Source organism: Thunnus maccoyii, chromosome 20, assembly GCF_910596095.1.
Source record: "Thunnus maccoyii chromosome 20, fThuMac1.1, whole genome shotgun sequence".
NCBI classification, from domain to species: Eukaryota; Metazoa; Chordata; class Actinopteri; order Scombriformes; family Scombridae; genus Thunnus; species Thunnus maccoyii.
The window spans coordinates 19,307,423-19,327,804 of record NC_056552.1 but is presented as its reverse complement, the minus strand read 5'-3'; the positions used below and the strand labels follow the sequence as shown (position 1 = coordinate 19,327,804).

Genomic DNA, 20,382 nt, shown 5'->3' with positions numbered 1-20,382 from the left:
CTGAAGACTTGTCTGTGCAGCCTGACTGGCTATTATTTATTTCCATTCCATTTATATTTATTTCGGCCCATACAGTAAACCCCACTGAACTTTTGGAAATATAGCCATCAACCCGTCCTCGTTCATGATGATATGCGCTGTTAATGCGCTAAAAAAACCTTTTTTGTTCCACTCTTAAAAGATAAGTTCAAAATTTTTAATTTTTAATTTTTAATTTTTAAGGTCTTAAAACATCAGTCAGGAGCCCAAATGAACAGTGAAACATGTTATTTTTTCTTGCCATAATCATTCCTCCTGTTCACACTGACCATTAGAAAATTCCTTCATAATACACTTAAAATGTAAGTGATTGGGGCCAAAATCCACAGTCCTCCTTCTGTGCAAAATGCATTTAAAAGTTTATGTGAAGCTAATATGTAGCTTCAGCTGTCCAAATGAGTCAAATGAAGTAGATATCTTTCAACGTTACAGTCTTTTTAGTGCCAAAGTACTTCTTTTTGTCACTATACTTCTCCCGCAGCTCAATAGAGAAACACTGTCAGATAAACTTTTAAATTAATTCAATTTTAATTTAATTTATTTAATTTTAAGTTTAGCTTTTAACTTGCTTCTCATGTTTTCATTCTGCTAGCACCGTGGGTTATCTCACTAGCTGCCCATACACAGCAGTAATTCTCAATATCCACATATTTTAAAGCAATAATTATAAGGCGTATGTAATAATATGCATGTAACAAAAAACTCAACTCTGAACTTGCTTTATACTGAATATTAAGGGGATTTTAACATCATAGCAAATTCTGGATGCTGTTAAGTAATACTGCAGACTCGTGTTCCCATTGTATTACAGTATATAGCCTATAATATAAGGCCTCTATAACCTGGACTCATCATGGCTGTGCGTAAATACATACACATACAAGAAAACAAATAGACATAACAAATAAAGTTTGCTTCATTTGGTCTTTATTTTTTCATTGAGGAGACAAACAACATGTAAAACAGATGTTAGATCTCCTTTAGATGCCCAGGTGTATGAGTGGGGGGGCTGATGCATTTAGTGGTACTTCCTGCCAAGAGCGAACACCACCACAGCCAGGAACTTCTGGAAGGCGCACTGAGTTTCGGCAGTGAAAGCATCTCCCAGGTTGGCGGCGATGACGACGGTCAGACAGTCAGAGAACATCTATACAGGGTAAAAAAAAAACAATTAAATGGCTTTCATGCTGTATTTTAGACAAGAAAACAAAAAAAGTACATTCGGCATCACGGAAGACTGCATTTTGATATGCAAACTTGCTGTAGAATATGTCTACATTAAATATGGACTTTTTAAAATGTGCATAGGTGCATTTGCAGAAAAGGTGTGAAGGGATGAAGGTTTACCCTGAAGTTGTCGGGGTCAACGTGCAGCTTGTCAGAGTGCAGGACGCTCAGTTCGGAATAGGCTTCGTTGATGTTGTCCATGTTCTTCACAGCCCTGTCCAGACCGTGCAGCACCTTGACGCCATGGGCAGCGATTTTGGCGTTGCCCTTGATGGCCTCAGGGGTGGAGAGGTCACCATAGGCGCCGAAGTACCTCTGAGTCCAGGGGTACACAATCAGACACCTGCAGGGGAAGAAACCGGTGAGTTGGATGGATTCTCTTGGATTTAATACATTTTCTATTGTGCTTTCATCACTAATTTTTCATGCATTACATTCTTCATTTCACAAAGAGCAGATCCCATACCTGGCAAGAGCCTTGGGGCCAATGTCTTCATAGTTCAGGTTGGCAAAGATGCCAGCGATGATACTGCGCTCCTGCTGAGTCCACTCAACCATGATGGCTCTTGATTAATGTTTGTTCAGGCTTGAAAGTAAAGGCTGAATTGATGCATCAGCTTGACCTCTGTCTATTTGAATGCCTCAAAGCACCGCCCACCCCCAGCTGTGATTGGCTGGAGATGAAATGTTGCAGATAAATGCAGACGTCTAGAAGTTTCTGGATGTTCTCATACTGATCCAGTGTTTTTACTGATTTGTAGAAATGTTTTTCAGGCCCAGTTAAAATAATTGTCACACTACACCCTCAGAAAAAAACAGTTCATCATCAGTTAAACATGCGGTTTTTTCATTAGGTTGGATTTATGCTTACTGCAGAGTCAAACACTTGGGCAGAGATCTTGTGCTTGTTGAAGAAAAGCAAATCAACTTAATTTAGGGTCGTTTTCTTGTTTGAAATGAATTATTTTCCCAATTCAAAAAAAGTCAGGACAAAATGTGCATTAAGTTTGATTTCTTGCACTTTTTCAGTTTTTAAGACATTGGATTTTAGAAAATCTTTTCAGAATATGCTCTATTTCCACTTTTACTTGCGGGATAGGCCTACTTTTCACCACTCAGAGCAATGATTCAATCCTTAGGCATTTCTCTGAGCTCTTTTGACTTTGTTACTTTGTTGTTATTACTCAGCAAGCATCATTTGTCGAAGTTAAAGCAGCAGTTAAAAAAAAAATCCTTGGTGATTCAAACCATGTTCATTTTATCATTACCTGTAGTCATTTGTTTAAAAATAACAAAAGCAACCGAAATACATGTGTTAATATTTCAGTGACGGCAACAGAAAACTGGAACAAACAGTGTATGGACGACATATGCAGATATGTCTCAATATTATTAGAGTATTTCTCAAAAATCCAAGACTTCTGGTTAATATACTTGAGTACAAATATAAACTGATTAAATGAGACATATACAGCTTCTTATAAGTGATTAAACATAACCTTAATGTGTGTTTGTTCATTAGACTTCATGGATGTCACTGAATTCATTCAAACATGTCTTTCTTTGCCAAACAGTTGGAGAGTTTTCATGCCAGAGCTTTATCTATAAAACCACACTCCCCCAGTTTGATTTCTTGCACTTTTTCAGTTTTTAAGACATTGGATTTTAGAAAATCTTTTCAGAATATGCTCTATTTCCACTTTTACTTGCGGGATAGGCCTACTTTTCACCACTCAGAGCAATGATTCAATCCTTAGGCATTTCTCTGAGCTCTTTTGACTTTGTTACTTTGTTGTTATTACTCAGCAAGCATCATTTGTCGAAGTTAAAGCAGCAGTTTAAAAAAAAAATCCTTGGTGATTCAAACCATGTTCATTTTATCATTACCTGTAGTCAAATGTGAATCAAAGCCTAGTTTTCGTGTACAGGCTTGTATTTAAAGAATGTGAAGAATAAACCTGTCAACAGAAAATCCTCCTTTGTTTTAAGAGTTGTTGGATAGTTTGTGAAGAAGCACCTTGCATGCCTTTAGGACATGTAATCAAGTCATAATTGTTAATAAAAGTAAATGGAATGATGAAAATATGTCATATGTGTCTCATTTACCGCATTAACCTCAGCTTTTAAATATTGTTGAGGAACTATGAATTGTTTAGATCATTCACGTCACTCACTGGGGCTTTAACTCCAACCCTGTGAGTGTGGCAGAGTCCCTCCGCCAGAAAACCAAACGTAAGCGTGCTTAAGCATATGGTCATATTTTCTGCCAAATGATTCCCCTGTTGCAACCCGCTGATATCGTCTCTCAGCTGGCATCTCGCCACTGGAGTGTTTATCAGCTGGGGTGGAAGGGTCCCACCTGCGGCGTGGCATATGTCCACGTGGGTGTGACTCTTCGGCCAACTGAATTTAAGGAGATCGGATTCAGGTAGAGAGAACCAAGTCAACATGACAACACTGAGTGACAAAGACAAGTCCACCGTCAAGGCGCTGTGGGGAAAAATCTCCAAGTCAGCGGACGCCATCGGTGCTGAAGCTCTGGGCAGGTAAGCCTCATAGATCAATTACAGGAAATTTACAACAAATGTAGTTTTAATACATACTTTAAACTTTGTGTCAGCGATTTGTGTGACTGATGAAAGGCCTGACATCGCGCCTGTCACTGATGGGAGTATTAACGCAACAAAATCTGGGCTCTAATCTGCAATTTGGTCACATTCATTTAAACGTTTAGTTACTTCGTTTCTTAAATTGTCTAGTAGTGAATTTGTTCCAACTTAAAAAAGTGATAAGCATGTCTGATTTTGAAACAATGAAACTATTTAGAATTTAATTTAATTACAGTAACATCATTGACACTGAAGGCACTTTTTAAATCACAAGGAAAATCAGATATGATTCTGTTGTTGGGTTCTTGTGGAGAGCTGTTGTCCCCACTAATTATTTCCATCATATTAAAACTCTGCTGCTCCAGGTGAGGCTCGAACTCACAACCTCGGCATTTCTCGGCTGAATACTGTCATATAAGTACCGCGCGCTGACCGATTGCGCCACTAGAGCCATATTTTTCTTCGAGTTCTATGTCATAATTGTGTTTGTTTGCGCTCGAAGTTGACCCGGCTCTCCAACATAACCACCACTTCTCTTCATCTCCACTTCCACAGGATGCTCGCCGTCTACCCGCAAACCAAGACCTACTTCTCCCACTGGCCTGACATGAGCCCCGGCTCTGGCCCCGTGAAGGCCCACGGAAAGACGGTGATGGGTGGAGTCGCTCTGGCTGTGACCAAGATCGATGACCTGACTACCGGTCTCGGCGATCTCAGCGAGCTGCACGCCTTCAAGATGAGGGTTGACCCTTCCAACTTCAAGGTGAGACATCATGTCATGTCTTCATGATATCAGTGATGTGTGCTGAGATTACGTTCATATGCGTTCACATGCGTTCTCGCTAACATGACTTGTGCACTAATTACGCAGATGTGCCGCACAATTTTAAATTTCAACAAGCCATAAAGTGTAAATTAAAGTTTTAAAATCTTAGTTTCCGTTTTATGAGCAAAATAAATAAGTCATCTTTGCTGGTATAACTTGCTTTATTGAAACTCTCGGTAGAGTTTTGCAGTGTAAACAATATATTTGTTTCCTCTGTCATCTGCAGATCCTGTCTCACTGCATTCTGGTGGTGGTCGCCAAAATGTTCCCCAAGGAATTCACCCCGGATGCCCACGTCTCCTTGGATAAATTCCTGGCCTCCGTGGCCCTGGCTCTCGCAGAGAGATACCGCTAAACTGCCCGCAATGGGAATGCGGTCTGCCATACACGATTCACCATGTTAACTCATGGTGAAAAATGAAATAATAAACTGCATGCCGCACAGCACTCATATTGTGTCTTTTATGTCTCCTCATCAATTCATACATGCGCAAGTCACTGTGTATATCACTGGTTTATTTTATAGTTGTATGGCTATCAACGAGGGAAACACACGAAGTTTTGTACATTTGTCTTTATTTCATACTGAAAAATCCACATGAAAGAGGAAAAAAAAAAGAAAACTACAGCATCAAATTGACCACATGACATTATGAAATGATTGCTGATATTTGTTGGGACACACAGTGTTCACAGGTTTATTGTCGTCTGAGCAATAAACCTACAATAGAGGCTGTTATGATTTCATAACCACGCGTAGTTTATGGTCACCGAGAATGAGCCTGAAATGGAAGACAGACTTTTTGTTAAAATTTTTGGCATTTTATTTGTTCGGTTCAATCAATCAATCAATCAATCAATCAATTTTTATTTATATAGCGCCATATCACAACAGAAGTCATCTCAAGGCACTTTTCACATAGAGCAGGTCAAGACCGTACTCTTTAATATACAGAGACCCAACAATTCCCCCATGAGCAAGCACTTGGCGACAGCGGTAAGGAAAAACTCCCCTTTAACGGGTAGAAACCTCAAGCAGAACCCGGCTCTTGGTGGGCGGCCATCTGCTTTGACCGGTTGGGTTGAGAGAGAGAAAGAGAGAGGGAAAGGGGGAGGGGGGACAGAAGAAAAACAATCACAACAACAACAACAAGCACAAGCAGCAACAGTCAGGGAACAGCCAGGGAAGGATGCCATCAGGACTGTGAAGGACCGCGAAGGTTCGGCCCGGACTCAGGTTTTCCTGTGAGATGAGAAAGCACAAAAAACTCCGGGGAAGAAGCAAAGTTAGTGATGAATGCATACAGATGGAGAGGAGGAGGAGGAGAGAGGAGCTCATGCATCATGGGAAGTCCCCCAGCAGTCTAGGCCTATAGCAGCATAACTAAGGGCTGATCCAAGGCGAGCCTGGTCGGCCCTAACTATAAGCTTTATCAAAAAGGAAAGTTTTAAGCCTACTCTTAAACATAGAGAGGGTGTCTGCACCCCGGACTGAATCCGGTAGATGGTTCCAAAGAAGAGGAGCCTGATAGCTGAAGGCTCTGCCTCCCATTCTGCTTTTAGAGACTGTAGGGACCACCAGTAAGCCTGCATACTGGGAGCGCAGTGTTCTAGTGGGATAATACGGTATTATGAGCTCTTCAAGATATGATGGTGCCTGACCATTAAGGGCTTTGTAAGTTAGGAGAAGGATTTTAAATTCTATTCTAGATTTTACAGGAAGCCAATGTAGTGAAGCTAAAATGGGAGAAATGTGATCTCTTTTTCTAGTTTTAGTCAGAACACGTGCAGCTGCATTCTGGACCAGCTGGAGAGTCTTTAGAGACTTGTTAGGGCAGCCTGATAATAAGGAATTGCAATAATCCAGCCTAGAAGTAACAAATGCGTGAACTAGTTTTTCTGCATCTTTTAGGGACAGGATGTGCCTGATTTTTGTGATATTACGTAAGTGAAAAAAGGCAGTCCTTGAGATTTGATTTATGTGGGAGTTAAAGGACATATCCTGATCAAAGATAACTCCCAGATTCCTTACGGTGGTGCTGGAGGCCAGGGTTCATTCGTTCATGTTTTGGCTCCTCTTACCAGACTAAAGCAGCGGCCACCAGGCCTCCTCCTATGGGTCCGACCCAGTACACCCAGTGGTACACCCAGTAGTTGGTCATCACAGCCGGGCCAAAAGCCCTTGCAGGGTTCAGACATGTCCCTGATACATCACCCCTGCACCAAGAAACAAATAGTGAGCTGAATATTTTAGTGAAATACAATTTGAAAGTTTTGTTTGACAAAATCTAGAAATGTCAGCAAAAACTGATATAGCCTACAGTAAACTTTAAGTTTCATTCATAATAATTTGGTTTCAGAGTTTTCATGTTTTTCTGTTGGTAAGATTGGAAGTATATATATATTTTAATTAAAAAAATATAATGATAATTATCTGTCGCCAAGATCAGAAATATTTTAAAATAAAATAAAAAACTTTTTTTTTCTGGTACACCAACTTGCATTTAAAATCTATCTAGTCTGTTTTGTGTCATTGTAAATGAAAGTATCGGTTATTTAATTTTGCCACAATTAATGCATTAATGATTTTGAAATAATTAAGACATTCGCAAGTAAATATCTCAGAATTTATGCCAGAGAAAATAAACTATAAATACAAGTACATATTAAATTAAAGATAAAACTTATTCCCACTTTTCAAATAAAATATATAATGTCAAGAGAATAACATATTTTTGAGTTAAACTAATAAAAGTTAGTGTAAATGTTTAACACAGTACACATGATAATAAATGCGCAATGACAATAAACCTGACAATAAACTTTCCACACACACACACACATTATATGGTCATCGCCCTTTTATCTCACCCTGCCAGGACGTTAATGATGACAGTACAGCCCACCAGGAAAGGAGCCAGCGGGGTTTTCGTCTTGCCGTTGACTGCAACCAGCAGCACCACCATGGTGATCAAGCAGGTCATGGCCACCTCCCCGAAGAGGGCTCCGTACAGCTGGTTTTCTGACTTCAGGATATCAAACGCGGCCCCTGTGGCGTTGATGTATCTCTCTGTAGGCGTCATAATCTGTGAAATGTAAGTGATGATGAGCATATTTTTTCTCTTCTTAAGGGTAAATCTGTTAAAATGTGCGCAAACTTTCAGATGACCTTTGACATTCCAGCTCCAAGCACTCCTCCAATCAGCTGGCTGACGAGGTAGGGTCCCACCATCGCCAGCTCCATGCCTCCACACAGGTAGATGGCAATAGTGAAGGGAGGGTTGAAATGGGAGCCACTGGAAAAAAGCAAGAGCAAATTTGAAAATGGTGAGATCATGCAAACTGCAAGAGACACAAATGGTTGTTCAGCACATATTGCACACAAAAAAAGCATTGAAATTATGAACGCAACCACACTTTTACTAGTCTTTCATCCTTTACCTGATGTTATCCATGACTGCCACCATCACTGCCACCGCCAGTCCGTGCACCAGGGCTGGCTGCAGCCGTCCAGCTGCTGGCACGTTCTCGATGACAGACACACAGCCGATGAAAACGAAGAACATGGTCCCCACTATCTCCGCCAGGCAGGCTGGAACAGTTTCTCATATTTGTTGGGAGTTCTGGCCACGGGCGGCTTCCTGCCCCTCTCCATCAGAGTTGAATCTGTGTCTTCCATTTCCATTTTCTCAACTGCCATTGTTGCCTCTTTTTGCTTCTATTTCTTGTTCTGCTTGTGTTCCAGGTGTTTGCCTGCCTGTGCACCTCCCAGCACCTACAGTACACCTGACCCAGTCTGCAGACTAAGTTAAAGGCACTACAAGGTGTTGTGATTATTTATACCTATCAGCTGGCACACTGAACTGGAATTGCATCATAAGTCATAAAACATCAAAGGTGAAGGATACTCAAAGACTCATTGTATCAATACAGTCCAAACATGCCCTAAACTCAAGTTCTTTGACACCTTTAGATAGAGTCAAGCCAGGTAAGCTGGTGTAAAAGTTTCAAAACAAGAAACAAGCTGGCTGCTTGAGCATGACCTCAGACAGTGGGTCATGCACATACATACCTAGACTTACCAACAGTAGCCTAAAAGACAGACTTTTGTCATCAGCTTTTATGAGTAAGTTTTATGAGTGAGTGTGTTGAACTTGTGTTACAAAGGTAGATCAGATCAAACTCTTATATTGTTCTGCTAACACCTCTAGACTTTTACTTTTTTACTTTACTTTTACTAAGTTATACACAGTGGTGTGCATTATTCCAGTGCTGTACTTCAGTACGATTTTGAGGTACTTGTACTTTATTTGAGTAAATCTATTCCATGCTGCTTTTATACTTTGACATTTTATGATACTGAGAGTACTTCACTACATTTCAGAGGGAAATATTGTACTTTTTATTCCACCACATTCTAGTGACTAGTTATTTTGTAGATTGAAATTTTATATTAAACATTTACAAAATACAGTAAATTGTTAAAGCAACCTTTTTGGCTTATGACCCTTTCTTTGGTTAGTAGCCCCTACTTGTCACATTTCAGATGTCAGATGTTTGCAGTTTCAACAAAGAGTGATTTCCTTTCTTAATTTCTCAGATGATTTCATTTAAATAACTGTTGAGGCCCAAAGAGGTAAAATTATTAAGATTGGAGAAAATTCCAAACCTGAATACAAATTTGTGAGGCAGAACTTTCCTAACCTATTAATCATCTCACAACCCTAAAGATTTATCTTGTGACCCTTTGGATAACTATCTGACTTAACATAAAGAAACTTAATCAAGCTTTCATTTGGTCTTTATTTTTTCATTGAGGAGACAAACAACATGTAAAACAGATGTTAGATCTCCTTTAGATGCCCACGTGTATGAGTGGGGGGGCTGATGCATTTAGTGGTACTTCCTGCCAAGAGCGAACACCACCACAGCCAGGAACTTCTGGAAGGCACACTGAGTTTCGACAGTGAAAGCATCTCCCAGGTTGGCGGCGATGACGACGGTCAGACAGTCAGACAAAATCTATACAGTGTAAAAAAAACAAACAATTAAATGGCTTTCATGCTGTATTTTAGACAAGAAAACAAAAAAAGTACATTCGGCATCACGGAAGACTGCATTTTGATATGCAAACTTGCTGTAGAATATGTCTACATTAAATATGGACTTTTTAAAATGTGCATAGGTGCATTTGCAGAAAAGGTGTGAAGGGATGAAGGTTTACCCTGAAGTTGTCGGGGTCAACGTGCAGCTTGTCAGAGTGCAGGACGCTCAGTTCGGAATAGGCTTCGTTGATGTTGTCCATGTTCTTCACAGCCCTGTCCAGACCGTGCAGCACCTTGACGCCATGGGCAGCGATTTTGGCGTTGCCCTTGATGGCGTCAGGGGTGGAGAGGTCACCATAGGCGCCGAAGTACCTCTGAGTCCAGGGGTACACAATCAGACACCTGCAGGGGAAGAAACCGGTGAGTTGGATGGATTCTCTTGGATTTAATACATTTTCTATTCATCACTAATCTTTCATGCATTACATTCTTCATTTCACAAAGAGCAGATCCCATACCTGGCCAGAGCCTTGGGGCCAATGTCTTCATAGTTCAGGTTGGCAAAGATGCCAGCGATGATGCTGCGCTCCTGCTGAGTCCACTCAACCATGATGGCTCTTGATTAATGTTTGTTCAGGCTTGAAAGTAAAGGCTGAATTGATGCATCAGCTTGACCTCTGTCTATTTGAATGCCTCAAAGCACCGCCCACCCCCAGCTGTGATTGGCTGGAGATGAAACGTTGCAGATAAATGCAGACGTCTAGAAGTTTCTGGATGTTCTGATACTGATCCAGTGTTTTTACTGATTCGTAGAAATGTTTTTCAGGCCCAGTTAAAATAATTGTCACACTACACCCTCAGAAAAAAACAGTTCATCATCAGTTAAACATGCGGTTTTTTCATTAGGTTGGATTTATGCTTACTGCAGAGTCAAACACTTGGGCAGAGATCTTGTGCTTGTTGAAGAAAAGCAAATCAACTTAATTTAGGGTCGTTTTCTTGTTTGAAATGAATTATTTTCCCAATTCAAAAAAAGTCAGGACAAAATGTGCATTAAGTTTGATTTCTTGCACTTTTTCAGTTTTTAAGACATTGGATTTTAGAAAATCTTTTCAGAATATGCTCTATTTCCACTTTTACTTGCGGGATAGGCCTACTTTTCACCACTCAGAGCAATGATTCAATCCTTAGGCATTTCTCTGAGCTCTTTTGACTTTGTTACTTTGTTGTTATTACTCAGCAAGCATCATTTGTCGAAGTTAAAGCAGCAGTTAAAAAAAAATCCTTGGTGATTCAAACCATGTTCATTTTATCATTACCTGTAGTCATTTGTTTAAAAATAACAAAAGCAACCGAAATACATGTGTTAATATTTCAGTGATGGCAACAGAAAACTGGAACAAACAGTGTATGAACGACATATGCAGATATGTCTCAATATTATTAGAGTATTTCTCAAAAATCCAAGACTTCTGGTTAATATACTTGAGTACAAATATAAACTGATTAAATGAGACATATACAGCTTCTTATAAGTGATTAAAAATAACCTTAATGTGTGTTTGTTCATTAGACTTCATGGATGTCACTGAATTCATTCAAAAATGTCTTTCTTTGCCAAACAGTTGGAGAGTTTTCATGCCAGAGCTTTATCTATAAAACCACACTCCCCAGCAGTGCCCCCTCCACCCATGCAGCCACTGGCCAATTTATGTATGTTTTGATTAAGCAAATACCGTTGATTAAGGTTACTTGCGCTTCTTCCTCCCACTGATAAGAACTTCGTTTATGTTAGAAGCCAAAAACGCCCAATTAAAGACAAATTAACTGACTAATTCATCTTAGTTCACAATGGTGTTCACAGCTGCACAATAATGAGAATTACATTTTTTCACTCATTAGGAAATATTCATTACGTGCATACAGCTTCTGTATTTTGTTGTAGCTTAGTAGACTGTAATTTACTGTTACTACTACTTTTGTAGTTATTTCAAAAAGGTTCAGTGCGGAATGTGCAAATCTGATTTATTGTGTCCATAGATGTCTCAACTCTTCTGCCTTCTTCTGTCTGCTTTTATAAAAAAAATTCTGGAAATTGAACAAACCCTTCCTAAATGCACTCCACGAGTTAATTGTATCTATTTAGTGTGAAAAATAAAACAAATGTGAATCAAAGCCTAGTTTTCGTGTACAGGCTTGTATTTAAAGAATGTGAAGAATAAACCTGTCAACAGAAAATCCTCCTTTGTTTTAAGAGTTGTTGGATAGTTTGTGAAGAAGCACCTTGCATGCCTTTAGGACATGTAATCAAGTCATAATTGTTAATAAAAGTAAATGGAATGATGAAAATATGTCATATGTGTCTCATTTACCGCATTAACCTCAGCTTTTAAATATTGTTGAGGAACTATGAATTGTTTAGATCATTCACGTCACTCACTGGGGCTTTAACTCCAACCCTGTGAGTGTGGCAGAGTCCCTCCGCCTGACGTCACTGCCTGAATCGTTTGACCCGAGATGACCTCCTGCACCCCTGGTAAGCTCAGCTGCATATTCTCTAGTTTCAAAACAGAAAACCAAACGTAAGCGTGCTTAAGCATATGGTCATATTTTCTGCCAAATGATTCCCCTGTTGCAACCCGCTGATATCGTCTCTCAGCTGGCATCTCGCCACTGGAGTGTTTATCAGCTGGGGTGGAAGGGTCCCACCTGCGTCAGTGGACGCGGCGTGGCATATGTCCACGTGGGTGTGACTCTTCGGCCAACTGAATTTAAGGAGATCGGATTCAGGTAGAGAGAACCAAGTCAACATGACAACACTGAGTGACAAAGACAAGTCCACCGTCAAGGCGCTGTGGGGAAAAATCTCCAAGTCAGCGGACGCCATCGGTGCTGACGCTCTGGGCAGGTAAGCCTCATAGATCAATTACAGGAAATTTACAACAAATGTAGTTTTAATACATACTTTAAACTTTGTGTCAGCGATTTGTGTGACTGATGAAAGGCCTGACATCGCGCCTGTCACTGATGGGAGTATTAACGCAACAAAATCTGGGCTCTAATCTGCAATTTGGTCACATTCATTTAAACGTTTAGTTACTTCGTTTCTTAAATTGTCTAGTAGTGAATTTGTTCCAACTTAAAAAAGTGATAAGCATGTCTGATTTTGAAACAATGAAACTATTTAGAATTTAATTTAATTACATTAACATCATTGACACTGAAGGCACTTTTTAAATCACAAGGAAAATCAGATATGATTCTGTTGTTGGGTTCTTGTGGAGAGCTGTTGTCCCCACTAATTATTTCCATCATATTAAAACTCTGCTGCTCCAGGTGAGGCTCGAACTCACAACCTCGGCATTTCTCGGCTGAATACTGTCATATAAGTACCGCGCGCTGACCGATTGCGCCACTAGAGCCATATTTTTCTTCGAGTTCTATGTCATAATTGTGTTTGTTTGCGCTCGAAGTTGACCCGGCTCTCCAACATAACTACCACTTCTCTTCATCTCCACTTCCACAGGATGCTCGCCGTCTACCCGCAAACCAAGACCTACTTCTCCCACTGGCCTGACATGAGCCCCGGCTCTGGCCCCGTGAAGGCCCACGGAAAGAAGGTGATGAGTGGAGTCGCTCTGGCTGTGACCAAGATCGATGACCTGACTACCGGTCTCGGCGATCTCAGCGAGCTGCACGCCTTCAAGATGAGGGTTGACCCTTCCAACTTCAAGGTGAGACATCATGTCATGTCTTCATGATATCAGTGATGTGTGCTGAGATTACGTTCATATGCGTTCACATGCGTTCTCGCTAACATGACTTGTGCACTAATTACGCAGATGTGCCGTACAATTTTAAATTTCAACAAGCCATAAAGTGTAAATTAAAGTTTTAAAATCTTAGTTTCCGTTTTATGAGCAAAATAAATAAGTCATCTTTGCTGGTATAACTTGCTTTATTGAAACTCTCGGTAGAGTTTTGCAGTGTAAACAATATATTTGTTTCCTCTGTCATCTGCAGATCCTGTCTCACTGCATTCTGGTGGTGGTCGCCAACATGTTCCCCAAGGAATTCACCCCGGATGCCCACGTCTCCTTGGATAAATTCCTGGCCTCCGTGGCCCTGGCTCTCGCAGAGAGATACCGCTAAACTGCCCGCAATGGGAATGCGGTCTGCCATACACGATTCACCATGTTAACTCATGGTGAAAAATGAAATAATAAACTGCATGCCGCACAGCACTCATATTGTGTCTTTTATGTCTCCTCATCAATTCATACATGCGCAAGTCACTGTGTATATCACTGGTTTATTTTATAGTTGTATGGCTATCAACGAGGGAAACACACGAAGTTTTGTACATTTGTCTTTATTTCATACTGAAAAATCCACATGAAAGAAAAAAAAAAGAAAACTACAGCATCAAATTGACCACATGACATTATGAAATGATTGCTGATATTTGTTGGGACACACAGTGTTCACAGGTTTATTGTCGTCTGAGCAATAAACCTACAATAGAGGCTGTTATGATTTCATAACCACGCGTAGTTTATGGTCACCGAGAATGAGCCTGAAATGGAAGACAGACTTTTTGTTAAAATTTTTGGCATTTTATTTGTTCGGTTCAATCAATCAATCAATCAATCAATTTTTATTTATATAGCGCCATATCACAACAGAAGTCATCTCAAGGCACTTTTCACATAGAGCAGGTCAAGACTGTACTCTTTAATATACAGAGACCCAACAATTCCCCCATGAGCAAGCACTTGGCGACAGCGGTAAGGAAAAACTCCCCTTTAACGGGTAGAAACCTCAAGTAGAACCCGGCTCTTGGTGGGCGGCCATCTGCTTTGACCGGTTGGGTTGAGAGAGAGAAAGAGAGAGGGAAAGGGGGAGGGGGGACAGAAGAAAAACAATCACAACAACAACAACAAGCACAAGCAGCAACAGTCAGGGAACAGCCAGGGAAGGATGCCATCAGGACTGTGAAGGACCGCGAAGGTTCGGCCCGGGACTCAGGTTTTCCTGTGAGATGAGAAAGCACAAAAAACTCCGGGGAAGAAGCAAAGTTAGTGATGAATGCATACAGATGGAGAGGAGGAGGAGGAGAGAGGAGCTCAGTGCATCATGGGAAGTCCCCCAGCAGTCTAGGCCTATAGCAGCATAACTAAGGGCTGATCCAAGGCGAGCCTGGTCGGCCCTAACTATAAGCTTTATCAAAAAGGAAAGTTTTAAGCCTACTCTTAAACATAGAGAGGGTGTCTGCACCCCGGACTGAATCCGGTAGATGGTTCCAAAGAAGAGGAGCCTGATAGCTGAAGGCTCTGCCTCCCATTCTACTTTTAGAGACTGTAGGGACCACCAGTAAGCCTGCATACTGGGAGCGCAGTGTTCTAGTGGGATAATACGGTATTATGAGCTCTTCAAGATATGATGGTGCCTGACCATTAAGGGCTTTGTAAGTTAGGAGAAGGATTTTAAATTCTATTCTAGATTTTACAGGAAGCCAATGTAGTGAAGCTAAATGGGAGAAATGTGATCTCTTTTTCTAGTTTTAGTCAGAACACGTGCAGCTGCATTCTGGACCAGCTGGAGAGTCTTTAGAGACTTGTTAGGGCAGCCTGATAATAAGGAATTGCAATAATCCAGCCTAGAAGTAACAAATGCGTGAACTAGTTTTTCTGCATCTTTTAGGGACAGGATGTGCCTGATTTTTGTGATATTACGTAAGTGAAAAAAGGCAGTCCTTGAGATTTGATTTATGTGGGAGTTAAAGGACATATCCTGATCAAAGATAACTCCCAGATTCCTTACGGTGGTGCTGGAGGCCAGGGTTCATTCGTTCATGTTTTGGCTCCTCTTACCTGACTAAAGCAGCGGCCACCAGGCCTCCTCCTATGGGTCCGACCCAGTACACCCAGTGGTACACCCAGTAGTTGGTCATCACAGCCGGGCCAAAAGCCCTTGCAGGGTTCAGACATGTCCCTGATACATCACCCCTGCACCAAGAAACAAATAGTGAGCTGAATATTTTAGTGAAATACAATTTGAAAGTTTTGTTTGACAAAATCTAGAAATGTCAGCAAAAACTGATATAGCCTACAGTAAACTTTAAGTTTCATTCATAATAATTTGGTTTCAGAGTTTTCATGTTTTTCTGTTGGTAAGATTGGAAGTATATATATATTTTAATTAAAAAAATATAATGATAATTATCTGTCGCCAAGATCAGAAATATTTTAAAATAAAATAAAAAACTTTTTTTTTCTGGTACACCAACTTGCATTTAAAATCTATCTAGTCTGTTTTGTGTCATTGTAAATGAAAGTATCGGTTATTTAATTTTGCCACAATTAATGCATTAATGATTTTGAAATAATTAAGACATTCGCAAGTAAATATCTCAGAATTTATGCCAGAAAAAATAAACTATAAATACAAGTACATATTAAATTAAAGATAAAACTTATTCCCACTTTTCAAATAAAATATATAATGTCAAGAGAATAACATATTTTTGAGTTAAACTAATAAAAGTTAGTGTAAATGTTTAACACAGTACACATGATAATAAATGCGCAATGACAATAAACCTGACAATAAACTTTCCACACACACACACACATTATATGGTCATCGCCCTTTTATCTCACCCTGCCAGGACGTTAATGATGACAGTACAGCCCACCAGGAAAGGAGCCAGCGGGGTTTTCGTCTTGCCGTTGACTGCAACCAGCAGCACCACCATGGTGATCAAGCAGGTCATGGCCACCTCCCCGAAGAGGGCTCCGTACAGCTGGTTTTCTGACTTCAGGATATCAAACGCGGCCCCTGTGGCGTTGATGTATCTCTCTGTAGGCGTCATAATCTGTGAAATGTAAGTGATGATGAGCATATTTTTTCTCTTCTTAAGGGTAAATCTGTTAAAATGTGCGCAAACTTTCAGATGACCTTTGACATTCCAGCTCCAAGCACTCCTCCAATCAGCTGGCTGACGAGGTAGGGTCCCACCATCGCCAGCTCCATGCCTCCACACAGGTAGATGGCAATAGTGAAGGGAGGGTTGAAATGGGAGCCACTGGAAAAAAGCAAGAGCAAATTTGAAAATGGTGAGATCATGCAAACTGCAAGAGACACAAATGGTTGTTCAGCACATATTGCACACAAAAAAAGCATTGAAATTATGAACGCAACCACACTTTTACTAGTCTTTCATCCTTTACCTGATGTTATCCATGACTGCCACCATCACTGCCACCGCCAGTCCGTGCACCAGGGCTGGCTGCAGCCGTCCAGCTGCTGGCACGTTCTCGATGACAGACACACAGCCGATGAAAACGAAGAACATGGTCCCCACTATCTCCGCCAGGCAGGCTGGAACAGTTTCTCATATTTGTTGGGAGTTCTGGCCACGGGCGGCTTCCTGCCCCTCTCCATCAGAGTTGAATCTGTGTCTTCCATTTCCATTTTCTCAACTGCCATTGTTGCCTCTTTTTGCTTCTATTTCTTGTTCTGCTTGTGTTCCAGGTGTTTGCCTGCCTGTGCACCTCCCAGCACCTACAGTACACCTGACCCAGTCTGCAGACTAAGTTAAAGGCACTACAAGGTGTTGTGATTATTTATACCTATCAGCTGGCACACTGAACTGGAATTGCATCATAAGTCATAAAACATCAAAGGTGAAGGATACTCAAAGACTCATTGTATCAATACAGTCCAAACATGCCCTAAACTCAAGTTCTTTGACACCTTTAGATAAAGTCAAGCCAGGTAAGCTGGTGTAAAAGTTTCAAAACAAGAAACAAGCTGCTTGAGCATGACCTCAGACAGTGGGTCATGCACATACATACCTAGACTTACCAACAGTAGCCTAAAAGACAGACTTTTGTCATCAGCTTTTATGAGTAAGTTTTATGAGTGAGTGTGTTGAACTTGTGTTACAAAGGTAGATCAGATCAAACTCTTATATTGTTCTGCTAACACCTCTAGACTTTTACTTTTTTTACTTTACTTTTACTAAGTTATACACAGTGGTGTGCATTATTCCAGTGCTGTACTTCAGTACGATTTTGAGGTACTTGTACTTTATTTGATTAAATCTATTCCATGCTGCTTTTATACTTTGACATTTTATGATACTGAGAGTACTTCACTACATTTCAGAGGGAAATATTGTACTTTTTATTCCACCACATTCTAGTGACTAGTTATTTTGTAGATTGAAATTTTATATTAAACATTTACAAAATACAGTAAATTGTTAAAGCAACCTTTTTGGCTTATGACCCTTTCTTTGGTTAGTAGCCCCTACTTGTCACATTTCAGATGTCAGATGTTTGCAGTTTCAACAAAGAGTGATTTCCTTTCTTAATTTCTCAGATGATTTCATTTAAATAACTGTTGAGGCCCAAAGAGGTAAAATTATTAAGATTGGAGAAAATTCCAAACCTGAATACAAATTTGTGAGGCAGAACTTTCCTAACCTATTAATCATCTCACAACCCTAAAGATTTATCTTGTGACCCTTTGGATAACTATCTGACTTAACATAAAGAAACTTAATCTAGCTTTCATTTGGTCTTTATTTTTTCATTGAGGAGACAAACAACATGTAAAACAGATGTTAGATCTCCTTTAGATGCCCACGTGTATGAGTGGGGGGGCTGATGCATTTAGTGGTACTTCCTGCCAAGAGCGAACACCACCACAGCCAGGAACTTCTGGAAGGCGCACTGAGTGTCGACAGTGAAAGCATCTCCCAGGTTGGCGGCGATGACGATGGTCAGACAGTCAGACAAAATCTATACAGGGTAAAAAAAACAAACAATTAAATGGCTTTCATGCTGTATTTTAGACAAGAAAACAAAAAAAGTACATTCGGCATCACGGAAGACTGCATTTTGATATGCAAACTTGCTGTAGAATATGTCTACATTAAATATGGACTTTTTAAAATGTGCATAGGTGCATTTGCAGAAAAGGTGTGAAGGGATGAAGGTTTACCCTGAAGTTGTCGGGGTCAACGTGCAGCTTGTCAGAGTGCAGGACGCTCAGTTCGGAATAGGCTTCGTTGATGTTGTCCATGTTCTTCACAGCCCTGTCCAGACCGTGCAGCACCTTGACGCCATGGGCAGCGATTTTGGCGTTGCCCTTGATGGCCTCAGGGGTGGAGAGGTCACCATAGGCGCCGAAGTACCTCTGAGTCCAGGGGTACACAATCAGACACCTGCAGGGGAAGAAACCGGTGAGTTGGATGGATTCTCTTGGATTTAATACATTTTCTATTCATCACTAATCTTTCATGCATTACATTCTTCATTTCACAAAGAGCAGATCCCATACCTGGTCAGAGCCTTGGGGCCAATGTCTTCATAGTTCAGGTTGGCAAAGATGCCAGCGATGATGCTGCGCTCCTGCTGAGTCCACGCAACCATGATGGCTCTTGATTAATGTTTGTTCAGGCTTGAAAGTAAAGGCTGAACTGATGCATCAGCTTGACCTCTGTCTATTTGAATGCCTCAAAGCACCGCCCAACCCCAGCTGTGATTGGCTGGAGATGAAATGTTGCAGATAAATGCAGACGTCTAGAAGTTTCTGGATGTTCTGATACTGATCCAGTGTTTTTACTGATTCGTAGAAATGTTTTTCAGGCCCAGTTAAAATAATTGTCACACTACACCCTCAGAAAAAAACAGTTCATCATCAGTTAAACATGCGGTTTTTTCATTAGGTTGGATTTATGCATACTGCAGAGTCAAACACTTGGGCAGAGATCTTGTGCTTGTTGAAGAAAAGCAAATCAACTTAATTTAGGGTCGTTTTCTTGTTTGAAATGAATTATTTTCCCAATTCAAAAAAAGTCAGGACAAAATGTGCATTAAGTTTGATTTCTTGCACTTTTTCAGTTTTTAAGACATTGGATTTTAGAAAATCTTTTCAGAATATGCTCTATTTCCACTTTTACTTGCGGGATAGGCCTACTTTTCACCACTCAGAGCAATGATTCAATCCTTAGGCATTTCTCTGAGCTCTTTTGACTTTGTTACTTTGTTGTTATTACTCAGCAAGCATCATTTGTCGAAGTTAAAGCAGCAGTTAAAAAAAAAAATCCTTGGTGATTCAAACCATGTTCATTTTATCATTACCTGTAGTCATTTGTTTAAAAATAATAAAAGCAACCGAAATACATGTGTTAATATTTCAGTGACGGCAACAGAAAACTGGAACAAACAGTGTATGAACGACATATGCAGATATGTCTCAATATTATTAGAGTATTTCTCAAAAATCCAAGACTTCTGGTTAATATACTTGAGTACAAATATAAACTGATTAAATGAGACATATACAGCTTCTTATAAGTGATTAAACATAACCTTAATGTGTGTTTGTTCATTAGACTTCATGGATGTCACTGAATTCATTCAAACATGTCTTTCTTTGCCAAACAGTTGGAGAGTTTTCATGCCAGAGCTTTATCTATAAAACCACACTCCCCAGCAGCGCCCAAATGCAGCCACTGGCCAATTTATGTATGTTTTGATTAAGCAAATACCGTTGATTAAGGTTACTTGCGCTTCTTCCTCCCACTGATGAGAACTTCGTTTATGTTAGAAGCCAAAAACGC

At 40.4% G+C, this 20,382-nt stretch overlaps 5 protein-coding genes, 2 non-coding genes and 2 pseudogenes across 7 annotated transcripts; 2 read left to right on the top strand and 7 right to left on the bottom strand.

Moving 5' to 3' along the window:
• Positions 1–944: 944 nt before the first annotated feature.
• On the bottom strand, positions 945–1,876 carry LOC121886700 (hemoglobin subunit beta-like). The gene is made up of 3 exons (XM_042396917.1): positions 1,733–1,876; positions 1,387–1,609; positions 945–1,186 (listed from the first exon to the last, which is right to left on the bottom strand). Exons 1-3 carry the CDS (start codon positions 1,822–1,824, stop codon positions 1,058–1,060), a joined length of 444 nt encoding a protein of 147 aa, XP_042252851.1. The 5' UTR covers positions 1,825–1,876; the 3' UTR covers positions 945–1,057.
• Positions 1,877–3,664: 1,788 nt separating this feature from the next.
• On the top strand, positions 3,665–5,148 carry LOC121886703 (hemoglobin subunit alpha-like). Its single transcript, XM_042396920.1, has 3 exons — positions 3,665–3,812; positions 4,431–4,638; positions 4,928–5,148. The coding sequence occupies exons 1-3, from the start codon at positions 3,715–3,717 to the stop codon at positions 5,054–5,056; spliced, it is 435 nt and encodes a 144-aa protein (XP_042252854.1). The 5' UTR covers positions 3,665–3,714; the 3' UTR covers positions 5,057–5,148.
• On the bottom strand, positions 4,233–4,326 carry trnai-uau. The gene is made up of 2 exons: positions 4,289–4,326; positions 4,233–4,268 (listed from the first exon to the last, which is right to left on the bottom strand). It is a non-coding gene; the product is annotated as a tRNA-Ile (tRNA).
• Positions 5,149–6,779: 1,631 nt separating the features above from the next.
• LOC121887387 lies at positions 6,780–9,393 on the bottom strand (annotated as a pseudogene).
• A 91-nt stretch (positions 9,394–9,484) lies between these two features.
• On the bottom strand, positions 9,485–10,418 carry LOC121886697 (hemoglobin subunit beta). Its single transcript, XM_042396914.1, has 3 exons — positions 10,265–10,418; positions 9,926–10,148; positions 9,485–9,723 (listed from the first exon to the last, which is right to left on the bottom strand). Exons 1-3 carry the CDS (start codon positions 10,354–10,356, stop codon positions 9,595–9,597), a joined length of 444 nt encoding a protein of 147 aa, XP_042252848.1. The 5' UTR covers positions 10,357–10,418; the 3' UTR covers positions 9,485–9,594.
• Positions 10,419–12,471: 2,053 nt separating this feature from the next.
• Positions 12,472–13,990, top strand: LOC121886705 (hemoglobin subunit alpha-like). Its single transcript, XM_042396921.1, has 3 exons — positions 12,472–12,654; positions 13,273–13,480; positions 13,770–13,990. Exons 1-3 carry the CDS (start codon positions 12,557–12,559, stop codon positions 13,896–13,898), a joined length of 435 nt encoding a protein of 144 aa, XP_042252855.1. The 5' UTR covers positions 12,472–12,556; the 3' UTR covers positions 13,899–13,990.
• trnai-uau lies at positions 13,075–13,168 on the bottom strand. Its single transcript has 2 exons — positions 13,131–13,168; positions 13,075–13,110 (listed from the first exon to the last, which is right to left on the bottom strand). It is a non-coding gene; the product is annotated as a tRNA-Ile (tRNA).
• Positions 13,991–14,078: 88 nt separating the features above from the next.
• On the bottom strand, positions 14,079–17,510 carry LOC121886695 (annotated as a pseudogene).
• Positions 17,511–18,319: 809 nt separating this feature from the next.
• Positions 18,320–19,246, bottom strand: LOC121886699 (hemoglobin subunit beta-like). The gene is made up of 3 exons (XM_042396916.1): positions 19,098–19,246; positions 18,759–18,981; positions 18,320–18,556 (listed from the first exon to the last, which is right to left on the bottom strand). The coding sequence occupies exons 1-3, from the start codon at positions 19,187–19,189 to the stop codon at positions 18,428–18,430; spliced, it is 444 nt and encodes a 147-aa protein (XP_042252850.1). The 5' UTR covers positions 19,190–19,246; the 3' UTR covers positions 18,320–18,427.
• Between the last annotated feature and the right edge of the window lie 1,136 nt (positions 19,247–20,382).

Excerpts from the sequence above, each read along its gene's own strand:
- LOC121886705 (XM_042396921.1), top strand. The coding sequence starts at position 12,557 with ATGACAACACTGAGTGACAAAGACAAGTCCACCGTCAAGGCGCTGTGG. Across the intron at positions 12,655-13,272 it reads GGTGCTGACGCTCTGGGCAG|GATGCTCGCCGTCTACCCGC; the intron begins GTAAGCCTCATA and ends CCACTTCCACAG. Across the intron at positions 13,481-13,769 it reads TTGACCCTTCCAACTTCAAG|ATCCTGTCTCACTGCATTCT; the intron begins GTGAGACATCAT and ends TGTCATCTGCAG.
- LOC121886697 (XM_042396914.1), bottom strand. The coding sequence starts at position 10,356 with ATGGTTGAGTGGACTCAGCAGGAGCGCAGCATCATCGCTGGCATCTTT. Across the intron at positions 10,149-10,264 it reads GGCCCCAAGGCTCTGGCCAG|GTGTCTGATTGTGTACCCCT; the intron begins GTATGGGATCTG and ends CTTCCCCTGCAG. Across the intron at positions 9,724-9,925 it reads TTGACCCCGACAACTTCAGG|ATTTTGTCTGACTGTCTGAC; the intron begins GTAAACCTTCAT and ends TACACTGTATAG.
- LOC121886703 (XM_042396920.1), top strand. The coding sequence starts at position 3,715 with ATGACAACACTGAGTGACAAAGACAAGTCCACCGTCAAGGCGCTGTGG. Across the intron at positions 3,813-4,430 it reads GGTGCTGAAGCTCTGGGCAG|GATGCTCGCCGTCTACCCGC; the intron begins GTAAGCCTCATA and ends CCACTTCCACAG. Across the intron at positions 4,639-4,927 it reads TTGACCCTTCCAACTTCAAG|ATCCTGTCTCACTGCATTCT; the intron begins GTGAGACATCAT and ends TGTCATCTGCAG.
- LOC121886700 (XM_042396917.1), bottom strand. The coding sequence starts at position 1,824 with ATGGTTGAGTGGACTCAGCAGGAGCGCAGTATCATCGCTGGCATCTTT. Across the intron at positions 1,610-1,732 it reads GGCCCCAAGGCTCTTGCCAG|GTGTCTGATTGTGTACCCCT; the intron begins GTATGGGATCTG and ends CTTCCCCTGCAG. Across the intron at positions 1,187-1,386 it reads TTGACCCCGACAACTTCAGG|ATGTTCTCTGACTGTCTGAC; the intron begins GTAAACCTTCAT and ends TACCCTGTATAG.
- LOC121886699 (XM_042396916.1), bottom strand. The coding sequence starts at position 19,189 with ATGGTTGCGTGGACTCAGCAGGAGCGCAGCATCATCGCTGGCATCTTT. Across the intron at positions 18,982-19,097 it reads GGCCCCAAGGCTCTGACCAG|GTGTCTGATTGTGTACCCCT; the intron begins GTATGGGATCTG and ends CTTCCCCTGCAG. Across the intron at positions 18,557-18,758 it reads TTGACCCCGACAACTTCAGG|ATTTTGTCTGACTGTCTGAC; the intron begins GTAAACCTTCAT and ends TACCCTGTATAG.